The sequence below is a fragment of the Physcomitrium patens genome, chromosome 20, assembly GCF_059467195.1.
Source record: "Physcomitrium patens ecotype Gransden chromosome 20, ASM5946719v1, whole genome shotgun sequence".
NCBI classification, from domain to species: Eukaryota; Viridiplantae; Streptophyta; class Bryopsida; order Funariales; family Funariaceae; genus Physcomitrium; species Physcomitrium patens.
In genome coordinates, this window is record NC_143429.1 from 1,888,102 (window position 1) to 1,909,052 (window position 20,951).

The following is a 20,951-nucleotide window of genomic DNA, read 5'->3' on the forward strand; positions in this document are numbered from 1 at the left end:
TGCCCGTCAGACATTCTTCGATGCTTCATTCCTTCATCGAGGGCACCGGGCCGGGGACGGGCCGGGTCGGGGTGGGGGTTCTATTGCCTTGACCCCCCCGGAATCAAGGGCTGTCCATACAAAGATTATTAAACGGAAGTCGGATCAAATTTTGTTTAGCTACGTAATTTTGTAATTCATTTTGGAATTATGTAAAATTATTTTTCAATGATGATGTGTTGTATTGAACGTGAGTTTGAATACTGGTTGACATATCAAAATATTTTATTGTTACATGTAATGGATTGTTAGCATCTCATCACATGGACAATTTTTTATTATGTGGGTATCATAATGCTTCTTCATTTCATTTAATGAACTTGATTCTGTTCCAATAAAATACTCTCATTCCTATGTAGAAGAAGTTTACCAAAATCTTACTATTTTTAATCGTGGATTTTAGCTTATGTATGCTGTTTTAAGAGAGTTTGTTCAACACTCTGTTGGATACTTCCACAGAGCAGGATATGTTCAAAGGCAAATTTCAATTCTAGAATACAAGCAGCTTGTGGATAATGAAGAATATGCCCTAAGCCCTAAGCTTGTAAAATGCATTTCACTCAATTGTTAGTTTTACAGACTCCTGTTTATTCTTTTTTCTTTTTCTTCATTTAACCTTGTTCTGAAAAGTTTAAATGTTTTTTGTTTACAAGAATATCCAAATCGAGAAACAGAAACATGAATATGATTTTAGCGAGCTTTGTTGTACCATTTGCTGATTTCAAAGTTTTATTTTACTTTAAGTTATGCATAAAACCTTTTCTATGGATTCATGAATATATATCTATATTACCTATGTTTCATAGTACAAATTAGCTTCTCTATGATTACTACTATTTAAAATATTTTCCTGACACCAATGATACTTGCTTTTTTATCCAAAATGAGTTCTGAACAGTAAGAGTTGATAACATATATATATATATATATATATATAATTTAGTAATAACATGCAGAAAGACGAAATACTCTCTACAAAATAAATGTAGAAAGTACCCATCAATATGTACTATTTCAAAATCGATTTAAGATGGTTAAATCATCAAAATGCACACACAAATACATGCACATGTATGTATTCGTACACACACATGTATGTGTACATACAACAATCAAGATAGCACAAAAGTTAAGCATCCAAAATTTATAGGAAACAATCGAGAAGTGAGAGAACTTCAGACATGAATTAATTAGATCACATAATCAACGCCCTAAAAAGTGAAAAATATTTAGTGTGTACAGACAGGACCTGTCACCTGGTCGCAATACCCGAGATTTCATAATAAGCCTTTTGTCCTTTTGTCCTTTTGTGTTCTCTTCACAATATAATTTAATTTAGAAGAGCACATAAACTAATGTTGAAAAAAGGTACTTGCCAACTACCTTAAAAGTACGTAGATATCTTCCATTTCACATAAAGGATATCGTTATATCTTCATAAAACAATAGATACGTGGTTTTCTGAACATTATTTTAATACATGAACAACAAATAGTTTGTGGTGCCCCATCTCGAGGTGTAGTACGGCAAAGATCATGTGGTTTGTTTTAAAATAGTTACATTAAATATGAAAATGGTCTTCATCTTACTCTAGTTTTGAGTTTAGAGTATGCTAGTGGATAAGATTCTTAATTTATTATTAGATTTATTTATTTATCTATTTTTTTTGTTTGTGGGACATGTTCAAACCAATGAAGGAAGAGTTCAAATTCAATCTGAAAAGATCCAGAGTCAATCCTGTTCGAAAAAGAAGTGAAAAAATAGAGAAAATCAGTGAAAAGTTTCATTTAATTATTCAAGTATGTAAACCAACGGTAATGTGAGTGGGACTAATTGTGCCTCTGGCGAGACAAAAACTCAGAATATATGTTTTTTATTGGTTATTATAAACAAGTTTAGTCAGTTGAGTGTGAATGTTTTGCATTGTTGTATTTTTCAGGCATAAAATTTTACAAAAAGTGCATGACCAAAATTTTGCTTCTGTTAAGTCAAATGCCACTTGCAACTGGGTATATTTTTCACATTAAGCATTAATTTAATTCAGGTTTATATGGTTTTAAATTTCGTTTTTCAGAAAGAAAAGAAAAGGGAATGAAATATATATATATATATATATATATATATATATATATCTTTATTGTCACTCACATGTGCATAATTTATAATTCTAACACAAAAAAATCATCATTTCATTGGAAATTAGAAGCCATCACAAGAATATTATTTGTATTATTATTTACTTTATAGTTACTTTATACAACAAATTAACACTTTGTAGAGTTTTTTATTTTATTTTATTGTTTTATTCTTTTTGAATAAATAAATTATATAAACATAAGCTACTCGAAAATATATATATATATATATATATATATATATATATTTGAATATAGGACTAAATTATTGTGAATGTCTTAGATGAATAGAAGTGTAAATCAAAGATGTTTAGGTTAGTGTTGCTCAAAATAATAAATTATTGATCTATGAACATTGTTTAGGATATTAAAAAATTACATAGCTTAAAAAATGGTTTAATAAGTACTATTCCATATTTTAAAACATACAATGGATTGAAGTGTAATTGGAAATTTAAGGTCATTTTATTAGACACGTTTTTATAATACATAACAAAATTGAAGTACAAACAACAGAAATCTGTTTAGAAGTTTGACAATTAATTTGGATGCAATTTATACACTTCATTGATTTAGGCTAAAACATGCACAAGTGAATTACTTATACACATGGCACTTGATAAAGAATAAGTTTTGAAGAATAAATTTATACTAGTAATCTGTCCATTAAAAAGGAAGAGTTTTATGTCACAAGCAAAAAATAAAGAGATATACAAAGAACGTAAGCGAATCTCCTAATTTTCCAAGATTTTATTAACAGAATTAATCTTACCAACAAGGATATTAGATTGACTTGACAAGCATGAAGCATGGATAACAATTACATTTTATGTTGAATTCCCAAGGATTGATTCTAAATCCCAATAGAGAAAATGAAGTAATGTTTTCATTTACAACTACAAATCACAAAATTCCATTTTTATTTTGAATTTTACACACACACACACACACATATATATATATATATACAACAATTTAAATGTTTCTTTTCAAATTTTTCATTATTTTTAATCACAAATTTTCTTATTTTCAGTTAAATATTTATCACATAAATAATGTTATTGCCCTTTAAACATATTACTAAAGATATTTTACTAATATAAGCGAGAGAATGGCAAAAATTGGGTGAGAGAACAGCAAGAGCCTATCTATATATATGTGTATATATGAAATAAATATGAAATGTAAGGCAATGCTAATTTAATGTGAAAAATCAAAAGACAGCTTCCTGAGTGCATAAGAAATGTGCTGACATTCGGAAAGACATGACAGCACAAACCAGCAATCAAAATGTGTTGTGAGTAGAAACAAAAATATTAGACCATATAGTCTCGATTTGACATACAACCTCAAAAGTGTGTTTGTACAGTATAACTAAAAGTACGAAATTCACTATATCTAATTAGTTAATCCAGATATCAAACTTCATAATGATTTGTTCTCCCAAACTATGGTTTCTGAAGTTGATGGCAGAAGTTGTGAAAATTATTTTAAAGAAGTGTCCATAACTTTCGCTATCATGATCTAGAAAGGAATCTTACAGAAAATATTCCCCTCCACCTCAAGATGTACGCATCAGGCATCGAAATAACACATCCTCAGTACCATAACCAGTACATCACGGCAGCAAGCAAATGTGAAAACAGTCACTTCAGTAGCTTTACACCACAACCACCACCACCACAAAGGTGCAACAGAACAAATTCATATACTATCTAGGAATTCATTGAAACGTGGAATTTTTGAAGTCGAATTCTTAAAATATGTTGCACTTCACGACTACACCAACATGATGGTGTGTGCCAAGAGAAAATCTCTTAGACGTCTTTACAATATGAGGTTACAACTTCTCGTCACCAATGAGACAAGTGATCGTATCAACTTCTGAACGCCTTCACGTAATAAAGCTGACTAATTGTACACCATGTATTTGGGTGTCGCACTAAATTTCTGGTATCCTTTGATGACCTTGTTGACAGCTTCCAAAAAGTCCTTCTCTGTCACAGTCTTCCTGCGTGCACGAATGGCATACATACCTGCCTCTGTACACACACTCCGGATATCTGCTCCTGCAGATCAAGCACTTGCTTCAGTGACATGGTTTGAGATTTCACACTAGTGCTGATCAACTCACGATTCGACAACATTCTACAGTCGCCTGCATCATTCACGTTATCACCAAAGTTGCACTGGACACCACAATCAGACACCTATCATTTACTAAAGAACATGCATTTACGTCTATTATTTAATAAAGGACACGCAGTACTTGATCTTCATCAGAATGCTCTTAAACGAACATAAAATTGAAAGCCAACGTCAAATTCCGTGAAAAGCCAACTTCAACACATAGATGCATCCAGACCTAACCCAATGACGTAGATTAGAACCTGTTGAATTGGGGCAAAGGCGGGAAAGAAGCTCGAAACGAATGTCTCGCTCGGTATTCATGGTTCGCGTATGGATCTTGAAAATCTGGGTTCGGCTTTCCAGATCAGGCAACCCAAACTCTACCTTACGATCCAACCGACCTGGCCGTAGAAGCGCTGGATCTAGTGTATCAGGTCTGTAAAAAACCACATGTTCGTTTACAAGGCGAATGTTTGAGCTGTCTAAAATCGCTTGAATTACATTATTGATTTGATGGGTGTACAAACACCTCTGATAATTCTGACGCAACGTCCACAAACAGATCCTACACCAACTCCACAGAAGCAGAGCACCATTAACTTCAAGATAAATATGTCAGCGAGGGATTTTACCTATTCGTTGCCATCAATACTTTGATATTACCACGAGCATCGAAACCGTCAAGTTGATTGACGATTTCAAGCATTGTTCTTTGAACCTCATTATCACCCCCCAATCCATCGTCAAACCGAGCACCTCCAATAGCATCTACCTCATCAAAAAATACAATGCAGGCCTTCTTTGAACGAGCCATCTGCTCACAAGTAACATGGACAGGTTGCACCATGAGAATCATCAAAATACGTCACATGAAAACTAATGTTCATCTAAACAAATAAACAATAAATTAGCACCTAAAGAGAAGCAATGCGAAATATATTTTTAAGGCACAATAAAAATCACATGGATGAAAATTCTCTTCAGTCATCTACATGTCATCTGCAATTTTTACGCTTGGCGTAGCTTTTCTGGCAAATTCTCTTGGAATCCTCTTTAACGCCAACCCATCTTAAATCTGAAAGATGCGGAGAGATCACCATGTATCTTACCTGAAAAAGCTCACGAACCATGCGAGCTCCCTCTCCTACATATTTCTGAACAAGCTCACTGCCAATAACACGAATGAAGCATGCATCTGTCCTATTTGCAACAGCTCTAGCCAACAGAGTCTTCCCAGTACCGGGAGGACCGTAGCAAAGAACTCCTTTAGGTGGGTCGATTCCCAATTTTACGAACTTCTCCGGGTGCAACATAGGCAACTCCACTACCTATTCAGGACACCGAAGAATTATTAGACAGCAGCACCAAACGAAGCTGTGACGAGCAATATAAAATCATCATCGGCACTTCTCTACCTAATTACAATAACTTTTTAAAAATTAAAATATAACTACCAAAGGCAAATAGGGCATCAAACTCGCAATACAACATGCATAAGTATGTTGCTCGCCAAAAAGGACCAGAAACTTCACAAACCAAGCATTCAAATTACGAAAAAATAACAAGTTGGTTTCACTAACCTCACGCATCTTTTCTATTTGTTCCTTACAGCCTCCAATATCATTGTACGTAACATCTGGCTTTTCTTCTACTGTCATCATAGTGACACTCGGGTCAATCTTAGGTGGCAGCGGAATCTGGATTTGGTACTTGTTTCGGTCTACCCTGCACAGGTATATTATAACTAATAAAGTTAAGAAGCACATCCACTTTACCTAGCTAAAACAGTTACCACAACGTTAACAAAGAGATATAGTTGAGAGATGTATCAAAATCCTAATTTAACAAAAATAGCGCACCCATATGACAAAACGAAAAATCAGGACGACATACCCAACACGCATACCCTCCTCTATATCTGTTGGAGACACCTTCTCACCCAATCCAACAACAAACTGCCACACCAAATACACAAGCTTAATGATCATGTGCAGATGAACTAGCGATGAACAAGAATATCATGGCCGTGTTACCGGAGTCATGAACTAGAAATTATTTCAGCAAGTCATAATGAGATAAAACCAAAAGAATCCGAATGATGAATTGTAAAATAATACAGTGGATGCGCAAGCAGCTCCAGAAATTCAGCTCAAAGACTTTGAGACAATACTATGAATGCTCAAAGTTGAATTTGAAGAACACGATCCCAACATCAGCAGAAACAAAACGACCAAGCGATGAACTGTTTGGTCTTACAAAAACGGTATGATACCTTGGCAATCTGCTTCACGTTGATGACGTATTTGGAGTCATCCGTATTGGCGTTGATTATCTTTGTACACCTGGCAACCTGCCACAATTAATAAATTAAGTTATTACCACCCGTCTGCTAAATACGAGTAAGAAATGCACGAGATCATGTCGAGAAGTTTGACAACCTGGCTGGGATTAACTAACCTGCAATGGTTGTTCCTCTTGCATCATCTGCTTATCTGATACGAGATCCCACTGACTAGGCACTGCCAGCCCGGTGTCGGACTCTTTGATTCCTGCTCATGCCGTGACACAACTAACTCTTAGAAACTAAATGGAAAGAGAGGTAAGCGAAATGTCACACAATATTAGGACCATCAAACAGTTCCTACATACAGCTACAAGCACAGCCTACTGATCAATATCAGACATGTCATCGGAAAAATCGGCGAGAGTAACTAGAATGAGAGTGTTGTAGGCAATTTTCAACTAAATAGATTAAAAAACACATGGATTACATCAAGCATAAGACTGACCACAGTCTCCATAAATGAAATTAGATTCTTCTTCTTCTCATTATTATTATTATTATTATTATTTACTTATTTTCATTTCAACATACCGCACAAGTCGTTGACCTTCTTAGCCATCACTTTGATGTCCTTTTCAGTCCTCTTGATTAAATTTGCATATGGACCCAAGCCCTGCAGATGCAACCAAGTAGATCATTATTCATCAGGAAGGTAAAAAACCCCATATCTTTTGGACTGGTCGTTTCCAAAGAAGACTGAGACTGTCGACAGCCAAGTGAACCATAGTTACCAAGAAGATGTACAAGTCAGTCCTGTTCTATCCAAGTATTAGAGCTACCTCAGAATCGTTTCTACAGGCATAAGCATTCGGAAGTGTTTCAAGGAAAGGAAAAAAAAAAAAAAAAAAAAAAAAAAAAAAAAAAAACTGGGACTTCAGAAGTCTATTCGTACAAGATGTAGCCTCAAAAAGATTTTAGGGTTCCATAAAATAATTACAACCTGCAATTCTAAGTTAGAGCTAAACGGTTCACTGCCAAATTCTTGAAACTCTTCCATCCATCACGAATTCATCGTGACTTGCAGGTCACGTCCCGTGTGCAAATAAAGTTTCACAAACCATACAACGGCTATCAAACATGAATAGCGAAAAAAACAAAAAGGATCGAAAGAAACTATGAACAACTCAAGTCATACAACAAGAGCATGCCAAAATCAACCCGCTCCCGGTTCTCAAAACAGCACGAAATGCCGACATCCGATAACACTACCAAACTCCGCAAATCCCTGTCAAATGCGGATCCACAAGGGATTGTATACATAGCAATAATTCATTCTTCAATCTATTTCCAAAAACAGCTCGCAATACACCGCGACAAAACCACGTCCAAATCCACAAAAGACCTCGAATTCTCAATTCTTCGTCACCTTAGCTAACAATCCCAGAAAAAACGTGAAACAATTCCACATGCATACAAAGCAGTGCTCCGCGATTGAAGTAATCGACCAATTCGTTTCCACACGTAACCATATTTAACAGAAGACAAAAACGCAGAGATACAAATTCCACGCCCAAGACCGATCGAAAACGGCATCACACGACACGGAGCTCGCGTCAAGACCAAAAGCGCACTCACATAGGTTTTGAGCAGTGCGATGTCATCCTCATCGAGCGGGGGCGGGTTCTTCTCCTTGAGAAGATCGTCGGCGATGTCCGCCATGCTGCGCGGAGCTCGGCGAAACGGTGACGACACAGCGGAGGAGCGAGCGAGCGAGAGAGAGAGCGAGAGATCGAATTAGGGTTTTAGAGTGGACGGACTCTACCCCGCAAGTATTGAAGAATAGCTGCACTGCAAACAGACAGCCTCCCTTCCTTCCTTCCTTAGTTCTCACTAATGTGTCACTGAATCCACTCACTTACTCACGCTGACGACGACGACGACGATAGCGACGAAGGTGGTGACGAAGGTGTCAGTTGTGTTCGTTCGTCGTTCCCACTACATCGAAAAAACCATCCATTTCTTCATCCATTGGAAATGAATTGTTCTGTTCATCCTAATTTCGTTGTCGATCGCTTCGACGCCCAACGTCATGGATGTGTGTATAAGATGGGATTCGACCCGTTGGATGAAATAGAGGTTGTCGTCCATTTCCGAACAGAATGGCGCTTTGAGTTGGGCCCAAATGAATCACATGATTTAAAGTAAGAAAAAGGTTTCCCCTTTACTTGCACATTTTCATTCAAAATATATGGAAAAATGATTGATTGAATTAGTTTGGGATATATTTATTAAGAAACTCTTGCAATGAATGCAAATACACATGAATAAGAATCAAACTATGAAGAGTAACTGTTTCATAAATTACCGTGATAATAAATTATGAAGTTAAAAATCACTGGTGATGTGGCTTTCTTTCCACTAATGGGTAATGTTTTGGAAGAATATAGATTTACACATGCATTGCTAAGGTAAGAATGTGTGTTCTGGCCTATTTTTATAGCACTACACAATTTTTAGAGCCTATTTTTATACACTATTTTTATGCTTAATCAATTCACAACTTGAAAAGTTACTTCTAATGTGCTAAGAGCACATTTTCATGGTGTACGAGGATATGAATGGAATTTAGATTTTGTGAAGGAAAAGTTTGAAGATCTTCTCCACAAATAAAAAACACAGTATTAATTATATAATAGATGTGTGTGTATAATGTGGGAAACTTAGAGAACATGGGAACCATAAAATACATGGAAGTGTGGATGAATAAGAGAATGGATGGATGTGTTGAAGATTGCAATGCCCAATGGCAGCGGTTTGTGCTAGAAAACATAAATATGTACTAAATAAGAATTATGTTTGCCAATTATATTGAAGAAACATAAATGGTTCTATTGTTATATGTATATGTATATATATATATATATATATATAATGCAATTAACTATTAATATCCAGGTCCAGTTTCTTTAGCACATTAAACCTATTTTCAAGCTATAAAAAAATATAAAAAAATATAAAGTTAAGCTTTGTATGATTATATTAGTTCCAAATTAATTAATTTAAAAACATTTCTCTTAAAATATTACTCACTTTTTTAGTTTTCTGTTTATTTAAACCAATTTATTATTTTAAAATTTATAATAAAAAACTTCACGTCATTTTAAACATTATTTCTTAGATAATAAGAAAATATTCATTCAGTGATGGGTGTTATGCATCAATATTAGTACAAACAGGTATATCATGGAAAAAATTGCCAAATACATGATCTTCCTTACAATTAAACTTTCGTCACAATCTGTTTATTTTTATTGGATTGTAAAATATAATAGTAATAATAATAATAAAATTGGTGACCATTGTATAATTTTTTTGTTATAGAGCATTACATTGTTTCTTGTTGATTCCTAAAGTTGATATATAAGCCTTCTTCAAATCATAACAGATCCAAATGAATTGAAAGTGTAAACTTATGAAATAGAAACTTTCACTATTTCTGCAATCTTTAAAGAAAACTTTTGACCATGGCCACACAATCTTTGAAATGAAAAACTTTCGTAAATATTCCCCTGTTTGTATTACCAAGGGCATGTGTCACATGTCAATGGTCATCTCAGGAGTACTTTATTAAATTATTTTTTTATAAAAAAAATCTGAACATTTTAGTTTAGAACATGCCAAGTCTTGCAATATAGTCTCTTCTGAGAAATAATTTAAGAAAAACCAATGTAGCATCTTACAAACAAGGAACTGAATGTTTAGACAAATATTTTAGTGTGGAATGCAACATCAGCATTGAGGTTTGAATTCATTACATCATACTCCTGCCAACTGTGATTTAGCCATCATCTTTACTGCTATTTTTATGTTGAAATATAAATAATGTGTCATTGATTTTCATTTGTTTATCAAAAACTATTATTGTATTCATCATTATCCATACTTCTAAAATCTAAGCTATTTATTCATCTCATTCTTTTACATTTAATGTATTTTTAAATTTATGGTTTGCTTATCTAATAAATCAATTTTAAAAATTGATATGTAAATAATATAAATGACATAAGTTTCACAAAAGGTTACAACTAATATAATTTCTTTGCGTAAAAAGATATTGTGAATGATATCATCTTCTCTAAACAAATATAAGTCTTCCTCTTTTTCTACTTCTTCTTTTGGTTTGAAGAAAGCAACATTATTGGGCAAAGGGAGAGGGTATCATCAATGTACAAGAGGTGGGTATCAGAGCAAGAAAATGGGAAATCAAAGGAAGGACAAGCCTAACACCAAACAGGGCATAATGAGAAGCGTCCTACGTGGCAAAGGAAAGGGCAGGCCAAGTCAGCAGTGGGGGGTAATGAGTTGGCACCCTCCGCCACGCGAGCAAATTGGGAGGCTGGATAGCGAGCCGCCTCTCGCAGGACTGAGCAGAGCTAGAGACCGCATCCACAGTAGCGTGTTGTCCCGGACCACAAGCTCCATGGCACAACTATTCCAAGCGCATTACTCCTAATAGTAGTGCCTTCGAGGGAGCCCCATTGCTCACTGGTGCAGCATCCATGCTTGCGCTGCCCCCCTGCTTCTGCTTCTTCTTCTTCTTCTTCTACTACTGCTACATCCCCCCCCCCCCCCCCCCCACTTTAGCTCTTCTGTGGTGCATTTGCTTTTCCTTTCAGGGACTGTTGGTGTCTCTGCGGATTTTCCTTGCTGATCCTCACCTCGTGCAGGCTCAGGCTCTTATGACCACCACCCTCAAGCCCACGGATCTTCACCCTTTCGTCTCTCGCGTCAGTGAGTGATCCAGTGAGTGGCTTCGGTTCGGCGCTTTCGTGGTTCTTGACAGTGTTACGTAATCGAGATTTGGCCTCGTGTGTTGCATGGTGTCCTGGCTGGGTGTAATGCATCGCTTTTTCTTCTTTTTGTTGTTGTAGCATGAATTAGGACGATCTTGTAAATTTGCGTGGTGAGGTTGTGAGTGAAGTTCGGTGGTAGGACTGTAGAGTCAGACTTCTTGCAGGAAAGGTATTTGGTGCTGTCTGAAAGATTGCACGCGCCTGGTGTCTGATTGGGTCACAATTCTGGGTACATATATCTACCAAGAGAGAGAGAGAGAGAGAGAGAGAGGGGGGAAAAAAAAGGAAAAAAAAGAAAAAAGAAAAAAAAGAGCAGGAAAACAAAAGAAGGGACAAAGCGTGTCGGAAGTACAGGGCACATAATTAATGATTGCGGGCAATGCTGAGGTGTGAATGGTTTCGATCACTGGCTAGGTGCACGTGCCCAGGTTTGATATTATCTCGATTCCATTGCGAGTCTGGTGCTCGTTTTTCATGTGTGATGGAGAGCATCTTTTTGACCGATCGCTTTTGTCTGCAGATCCAAAAATAGTAAATCTGTCCATAGAATATCCCCAAACTTTCGCAACCAGCTGGTGTCCGACTGTTGAGACGGCGCTTCCTGAAGCGTTACTCTGATCTCGAACATACTTCAATCTCGGTACCGAAGGCATTTCTAAGGACGAGTGTTGTCAACGTTTTCGTGAATTTGCGAAGAGTTAGCTTGGGAGAAATCGAGGATGGCTAGTTTCAACAGTGACCAGGAGAGAATCAGTGTTCCGAAGCTACACCATGGTTCCGACACCAACTCCAGTGCGCCAGGGCATGTGGCTAGCAAGGTGATTTACAAGCGCAGGAGAGTGTCAAGCCAAATGCCCATCACGATTCTGGAAACCAGCTCGCAGGAATTCAGAGGTGCAGTGCAGAAGCTAACTGGATTCCATCGTGCCACAATAACACCTCCACGCAAAACGTCGGAACTCAAGATTCCAAGCTGCGGAGAGGAGACCCATCTCCGCCATGTCGACTACGACGGCGACGACGGCGACTCTGTTGTCGATCCCCAGGAGCAGAACCTCCCGCACAGCATGCTCTCCGGCCAAACCTCGGAGCTTCTGGACGTCGAATTTTTCAAACAGTATTCACGAAGCAACAGAAACCTTAGGAGGCTCAACAATCATGACAACTGCGGCAAATTCGATACTTCGGCACCTATTGCACGAGGCGCTTGGTTTCCACCCTTCCCAAACTCGCATGAGAGCATGAAAGCGGCGTATCCTCCGCCCCTAGTCTCCAACGGCCTCCTCGTAGGTCACCCTTCCAGGACCACTAGGCCACCGCTTTGGGACGAAATCGACACCGACTTCCTGAGCTCCTTGGCCGAGCTTCAAGATCCTAGTCTACCTCCCAACCCCTACCTCATTGCGTTGGAGCAACACTTGCTGGCCAAAATGGCTAAGCGAATGCGATTCGCGGCCTCTAACTCTGTGGACCACAGGCACCCCATCGATGAGGGGTTAACTTGAGAAACCATGCGGCGCCATGCAAATCCTCTACATTCGGAGTTCTCCCTTGTTTTTGTCCTTCGTCGGCACGAGAAACTTCCATCGGCTGTAATCTCTAAAAGACATCGGTTGAACCGACGCTGCATGACTGTACACAAGGATGGAGTCTTAGCTTATCCAGGCATTGCATGCTTCGATCCAGCTGCCTTACAGATCCTCCAATCTCGAGTGCATAACAACACTGAATTAAACGATGCTTCAGTTCCGAAATCTCGGTTCAGCAGCGTATGATTCTTCCTTCTTTATTTCACTTAGCGTTCTCATCACACCCCAACGATCCACACACAGCTTGGTGTTTTATATAATGAAGAGTTCTGATCACTGGACATTATTCACTGTTGTGGTGTTCCATGAAGCGCATGTCTAGCATATATGTCGACGTCTTCGTGTAGACTCAGATTGTGGAGCTTCATGGAGAAGGCTTGACCGCCCTCTCTTCAACAAGAGCTGCTACAGTCCGTTCCAGAAGAGCTCTGCGGTCGTGTTTGTCTCACCGCAGCATGTGCTTTGATACCACTCCATGGTTTTCTCAGCATTGTGGAATTTGGCGCAGTGTGCCTGAAGAACTTCTCCTTCAGTTCTGACCCCATTTCACTTTACTTTTATTGTGTTGCATGCTTAAATAATAACAGAACTTAGCATGTACATAACTACAACAAAAGTTGTTTAAAATTTGACATTTCAGATTTTAAATCTGATGTTGTACATATTTCTTCAAAAAATGCCATGCGTTCAAATATTATTACAAACTAGTATGCCTCAAGAAGTGCAAAAAACAGAAAGAGCGATATTGTTTGCTTGTTTGCTTGTTTTTAATTGTTGCGATGAAGCACAATTTTTTTATTTTTTTATTTTTTATTAAACAATAAATGAGTTTTGACATAATAATTATTGTGATTTCTGCTCCAACTTTGAGAAATATTTTATTTTTTAAATTGCAAGTAGCTTTTTAAAATTTGTATAACACAATCTGTAATTTTAAGTTTTTAAAGGATTTATAAGTATAGTGAATAAAAGAGCTTTGCCTAAGAATAGAACTAAAAGTAGCGATTTCACTCCTCAACCGCCAAGGGTTATTGTAAAAGTGTCCAAATAATTATAAAACGGTGCAATTAGTATTAAGGCATTACTGCAAAAAAATTATTAAATATTTATTGGTAAAGTAGATAATAAAAAACAAGTCAAAAGATGGTCAAAATAATCAATAATTAGTCAAAAGATTAACATTTTGACCATCTTTTGACTTACTATGGCAAATAAATAATAAGTCAAAAAACGATCACAAGACAATTAAGGTATTTTATTGAGTTATCAGGAATATAAAATTGGAAATAATATTGAGTAAAATTAAGGCACTGTTTGCTACAAATCTCTTTAAAATTTTTCAACATAAATTAAGTTTATACTTAATGTTAAGCAATATAATCAATCTTATGAGAATCTTAAAATTATAAGATATGTTGGACATAAAGTAACATAAATATTGATAATTGCTACATATGATTAATATAGATGAATAATATATGTGGTCGAAATAATAGACAAAATTATCTAAGATTTTGGTGATATTATTATTTGTACTGTAAAATATTATAATAAAAGATTAAATTTTTAGTTTATATATAATTATAACATGCAACATCAAATTATAAAAATCTTCCAAAACCTTCTATAACATCTTTAAATTGTTACAAAACTTAAGTACTATAGTATAAATAAGAAATAAGAAAGTTAAAACATCTCAATCCAGCCAATACAATGTTTTTGAAAATACTATTGCTGCCCTGATGTTAACTTCATATCCCCCCCCTTTTTTTACTGAGTATATAATTGTATGTTTATGTTTTAATAAATTAAAAGACCAATTTAATATTAATGATAGAATTTTTTGTTGTTCTTAAACTAAATAGATTACATTGCGTTTTAAAGAAATAATATTGTATAGTAAGAATAAAGAATATCTAACTTATAAACTAGTAAATTTAGATTATATTAGTTTTTTTTTATGAAAATAGATAATTTACTTTTTAAAATTAAAATTACTTAATCTCAAACTTAATAACATTTTTATTATTATAAAAAAATTATTTATTTATTTTTGAACATATGAAAAAAATAATTATTTGACTACAAATCATGTAGATTAGCCAAAAAAAACTAGAAAAATAATATAAAAGTATCCACCACTTTTTCTTGATAGATGTAGAATAAAATAAATTATAAAATATTTATAATAATAATGATGATGATGATAATGTATATATTTATATATATATATATTCCAAAGAATTTTAGGTTTATTTTAATTTTATAACTTGTATTACTATTATTTTAGTGATATATTAAAATAAATACATATGTTTTTAAAAAATTGATGATTTTATAAAATTAATATACAAAAAATAAGCTAGTAATGTTATCTTCAATTTATAATTTTATCAAATATATAGATTAAGATAGCAACAATATTTTTCATAAAATATCAATTTTATATTTAGATTATAATTTTAATTTAAGATTGTTTAAAAATAATGATATCATTATTGTAGTGAATGAAAAATTAAAACTTCTATTTGTATTTTCAAAAAATAAAAATAAAATTGATATTTCTATCTATAATTTTTCTAATTTTATCCATTACTTAACTACAACATGGTGTTCTAAACACATCATCTACACTTTTATTATCTCCATGTATTATGTCACTATATTATAGTGTTGTGAGTTTATTAAGAATAACAACCTTCAAAACCTATCAAGATTCATAAAAAGACCTAAAATATTAACAAATCTATAAAATACATATAATAGCTTATTAAACTTTCAATTTTATTTTATTATTTATTTATTTTTATTACTTTTCCTTATGTGTCTTGCCTTACCATGCAATTCAAAAATATCCATGTCTTTATTAAGTGCAAGGATCTTATGTCCACAATCACTATTATCAATTGAAGTATAGTGTGTTAATTACATGGTTGAATAAACATCTTAGAATAATGTTGGCTGTAATTTGAGTAATCAAAATTGCATTTACTTTAGTATAGGTTTTGAAGAGAAACGAAACAAAATAGAAATATATTTTATTGAATGCAAATAGCAAGATACAAAGCAAAAGAACAAGAATGGTCTTTAGAAGGTTGAAATATATAATGACAAATATAATCATGAACCTTCAATGAATATGGCTAGTCATCCTTTGTAATAATAACTTCTAGGAGTCTAAAAAAGAGACCATTCAAAGGCTTATCTTAGTTGGTGTCCTTACACATGAAAGACTAATAGTTTTGCAATGTCAATATGAATTTTTCCTTGCCACAATCATGACATATTATAATATCACTATATATACTTATTACAAGTAACTAAAGGGCTACTTATTTATATGTTCTTTAATGAATGAATGACAAAGAACAAACTAAGAATACATAATACAATGTTATATTAATAACCACACTATACACTTACTTATAGTTCATCCATTATTTGTTAGTATGACAAGAAATTACCATGATGTCTTGCTTTTGGATGGAATGTATAATATACATTACGTTAAAAAGCTATTTTTAAGCATTATAGGCTAAGCATGGTTTAATTAAATGTTCTATTATTGTTTTGTGTTCTTAGCCAAAGAATAGAGAACTAATTACAAAGTAGCCATTGACATAAGTTAATAGTTTCTTTAATAACATGACAATGCTAAAAGTGATTATTACAAATTGTAATTTGTCCTTGGTTTGTACAATTGTAGTCATCTTCTTTAAGACTCAACATCTTTTGTATTCTTAACTTATTAAAAAAAAATCCTTGTAAACTATAAAAAGTAATTCAAGCCAAATGACAAATTATATGAATTCTTACAAGTATAATTTGATTTCTATTACATAGCTAATGTGTTAATATTTGATGTTCAATGGCCCAAGTTATCAAGTAACTTTGAGGACATATATACAAGTACATCATATTTGAAAAAGACATGGCTATTTTATTAGAAGAACTTTGTAGGAACATAAACTTATAGAAGTATACATTTCAACAATATCTTAGTATTAATTGTCAATGAAGTGTTATCTATATTAAAGAAATTCTTACTATTATTGATTGACAATCTATTGGAAATATAATAATAAATAGATCAAGCAATTGAACATCAAATGAAATACTACAAATTTACTATCATCAATTATTACATATGTATATTATATTACCTATACTTGTCTATAGATATAAATCTTTTGAGATAAATCTAAATTTTTACACTCAATAAAATTAGAGAGCAATATATTTGACTAAAAAACAAACTTTTTAAAGATCTTGTGACAATTATTTTTGTACAACTATGGATTTATTGTGAAATTAGAGAAATTGTGAATTAAACAGCTTGTAATTAAATAAGTCTATTCATATTAACATCTTGAGGATGTTTTGAAGCCTTTTGAAAAGACTAACAACTTGGATAGTCTACTTATTGCATATCAAAAAGACTTACGTGTTATTAAAGTAATTTTTGTGCCTTAGATCCATGTCTAACAAGTTGCAATGAGGATAGAGATGGTACATCTTACTCTCCAAAATACTCCCTCTTTATTGGATTTGTTTCTCATAAAGTCTAAAGATTGGCTGCTTGTAGCATGGAATAACAAAGATGTCAATAATTCTCAACTTATTAGGATTTGAACATGCCACAAAGTACTAATAACATTGTAGTGGGTGCAAAGTAGTGAATTATGTCATATAGAAGTATTTTGGCAAGATAAGATAATTATATTAGTTCTTCAACAATCTATTAATTACAAAGTTGTTTTAAAAAACAATGATAATGAATAGAAATCAATTTGCATGGCTATGATTATCCACATAAAAGTATGTTAGGCCATGTACCAAAAGTTCTTTGGCAAGGATTGGCAAGGTGCTTCAAATAAGCTTCAAAAAGACAAGCAAGGGTTGTGCTTGATTATGTAGCACATAAGGCAATACTTGAGAGGTCTATTGCCATTGGTGAATGTATTATGTGCCCTTGAGTATATTACAATTGTTGCAAATTTTTAATCTCATTACTAGTTGTTATCAAATAAAACAATGTCTTTTAATTAAGCCAAAGACACTTGCCTATAGAATCCATTAATCCAAATTTGCTAGCTATTATTATTTATGACAATTATTTCCAAACAATGTAGTTCTATTAATCAAATATTTCCTATTAGAACCTTCTTACACCAATGACAAGGTCAAATTAAATTATTAGTTGAGTAGCAATAGCATTTTGCAATACACATGAGTACGTTGCTTGGTATGGAGCCAAATAAATTAACCAAAAATTGAAATAGAAAAACATGGTAATGATCTTATAATAGGTAGAAATAATAAAAGCATAGGTGACACTTTGCAACACCATGTTTTAATTTGGTTGTGGATAGAACTACTAAAAATAAAGGTGAAAATATCATTTTTTAAAAAACAATATGTATAAAAGCTTTATATACATAAAATAATAATAAGAATAATAATAGTTTTTATTTATCATGAAAACTTTCTAAATTACTTTTGTACCATTTATTCAAAAACATGTGAGTAGATTTTCTTTCCAATAAATAAAGACTATCAAGTATATGAATAATATAGAAGAGTAGTGATAAGAAGCTTTATAAACTTATTTTATTACACACACAAGTTTGTAAGCTTGAAATTAGAGCAAAACAAAACCTTATCCATTCTGACCTAGTTTTATGTATATATATATATATATATATATACATATACATACTTGAAAATGAACACTATGATTGCTGTATATGTTCAATCCTGTCACTTTTATATCAAACAAAACCACGCACTTTTAATTTATGCACCTTTGTCATTCATCAATCAAAAATAGTAATAATTAAAGATACCCAATCAGGCCTCTTCACACAAAAGAAGAAGAAGAAAAATAAATAAATAAATAATGGCTTGTCAAACATTTCCTTTTCAACATTACCATGCAAACAATGTGAGGACATCCAACAATGGTTCCAGTTTAATGAACCCACTCTAATCACTTACACTTCCACTTCCATCTGGGTACAGTCAGCAACATTTTCATGTTATTCTACGAGATATCAATTAATTAATTAATTAACATCCCGTTCAGTTTTCATCCACATTCATCCACGTTCATCCAGGGGCCTCTGGAACGAGAACCCGTACGAGAGTGAGGAATCGCAGCACAAGCTGACGACGTGGATGCGTTTCTCGCTGACGTGGACCCACAGGATCCGTTGGCATGTTCCAGCCGGGACCTCGCACGTAACATCCCTGTGATAGGGAGTGCGTACGCGTATTTAATACCCGCACGTACAATTTCATGCGTGGAAATACGCACGTTTTTGCAATAAGTTGGAGGCACTTGGTCCTATTCACACCGCACATCTAAGCACACAAGACGATCATCCACTTCTCTTTTAGGGTTCATTCTTGTTGCTATTTCCTTCTTCTTCGTTACTTGCTTGCTTATTTGTTTCATATCAGGTTCGCCCAGTCTTAGTTCTTCTAAAACAATTGAGCCATTCTTTAATAATTCTTAAGAAATTCCCCATATTAAACGTAGATCCAATTAATCTATGTTATTGTTCAGTAATGCTAATGATAAAAATACCATAATACTTGTGTAAGTATTCGATTAAAACTACAGTTAAAATGGGATTGTGTTCATTTCAATACGTTTTGAAAAGTATATAAACATACATGCATTATTCTTATTTATTAAATATCTTGCAAGCCTTTTTGGAATGCTTTTATTTTTAAAATACTATGTATTTTCCTAATTACTTTTTTATAATCTCATCACCTGCAACTTTTGAATGCTTCAATGACGCATTTAATATGTTTGTGATAGCTTTAAACAACTTTCAATTATGTTTTATTTCTAAAAATGGCTAGATTCTGTACTGAAAACATGTTTATGTCAAGGTTTCATCTCTTTCAGTAAAATGAATAAAAACAATAAATTGATCAAAGTTTGTATAAGGAATCATGTATATACCAGAATAAGCTGTCAATACTGAATTTATTTATACATTTTAAAAAAGTGTAATATTTATATTAAATACTAATATATATATATATATATATATATTAAAATCTTTCAAGTGATTCAATCATTTCCAAGGAAATTATATGTGATAAACACAGGAAAGTTTAAAAGCTATGGATGTACCTATATATACATATGTAAGCAACTCCTACATATCTGTATTCTTTCTATATTATTTAAAGAAGATATTGTATCAGTGCAAAATAATGAATAACTGAAATATTAATTTTATAGAGAGCAAAAAAAAAAAACAAATGTTTCTAATATTAACTAAAAATAATCATATATTACATGATAAAAAATTATATATCTATCATTTAAAACAACTCAAGGAATAAATAAGAGGAGACAAAACAACCTTTTGATTGGTTGCATCTCTCATTGTTTTTTATCAAAAATGAAGCAAAAGTAGTTTTGATGCATTGATTTACAAAGGCCCCTAACTTCATTCACTTTTAACACTCTTTGAGTTAGTCAACAACAATAGCACCAATGTGTGGGAGGAGAAGCATAGGAATCTTTAGAAGTCAAGCCAAATGGAGGGTATTTGTATTATAGTGGTGTTGTAAGAAAAATTTTGAGGCTTATTTATGAGTATCTTCTCCAATGGTAGTAGTTAAACAAGATGCAAGAAAATTGGGGTCCATAAACGGAGGTATATTTATCACATGACATTTCCACATTCACCCATTGCTTCATCATTTGTCATATTTGATAAGGATTTGCTTGCTTTCTCTTTATTTGGTGTCGCACAACCAATGATATGAGGAGCAATAGTGGGCTATGGTATTTGCGGTATAAGCATTCTATAACTTGAGGCAACACAAAGAGAGAGAGGTGAGAAAATAAGAGAAAAATCAAGTGGGTGGTTTCTTTGCAAAGAATTGAGTTGTG

General features: G+C 33.6%; 1 protein-coding gene and 1 long non-coding RNA gene across 2 annotated transcripts; one reads left to right on the forward strand and one right to left on the reverse strand.

Moving 5' to 3' along the window:
• Positions 1-3,913: 3,913 nt before the first annotated feature.
• LOC112273695 (26S proteasome regulatory subunit 7A) lies at positions 3,914-8,425 on the reverse strand. The gene is made up of 10 exons (XM_024502782.3): positions 8,224-8,425; positions 7,180-7,261; positions 6,762-6,853; positions 6,577-6,654; positions 6,198-6,259; positions 5,885-6,029; positions 5,414-5,632; positions 4,937-5,118; positions 4,565-4,740; positions 3,914-4,243 (listed from the first exon to the last, which is right to left on the reverse strand). Exons 1-10 carry the CDS (start codon positions 8,305-8,307, stop codon positions 4,086-4,088), a joined length of 1,278 nt encoding a protein of 425 aa, XP_024358550.1. The 5' UTR covers positions 8,308-8,425; the 3' UTR covers positions 3,914-4,085.
• An 11,042-nt stretch (positions 8,426-19,467) lies between these two features.
• Positions 19,468-20,455, forward strand: LOC149987249 (uncharacterized). Its single transcript, XR_016499098.1, has 2 exons — positions 19,468-19,631; positions 20,156-20,455. It is a non-coding gene; the product is annotated as an uncharacterized LOC149987249 (long non-coding RNA).
• The last annotated feature ends 496 nt before the right edge of the window (positions 20,456-20,951 follow it).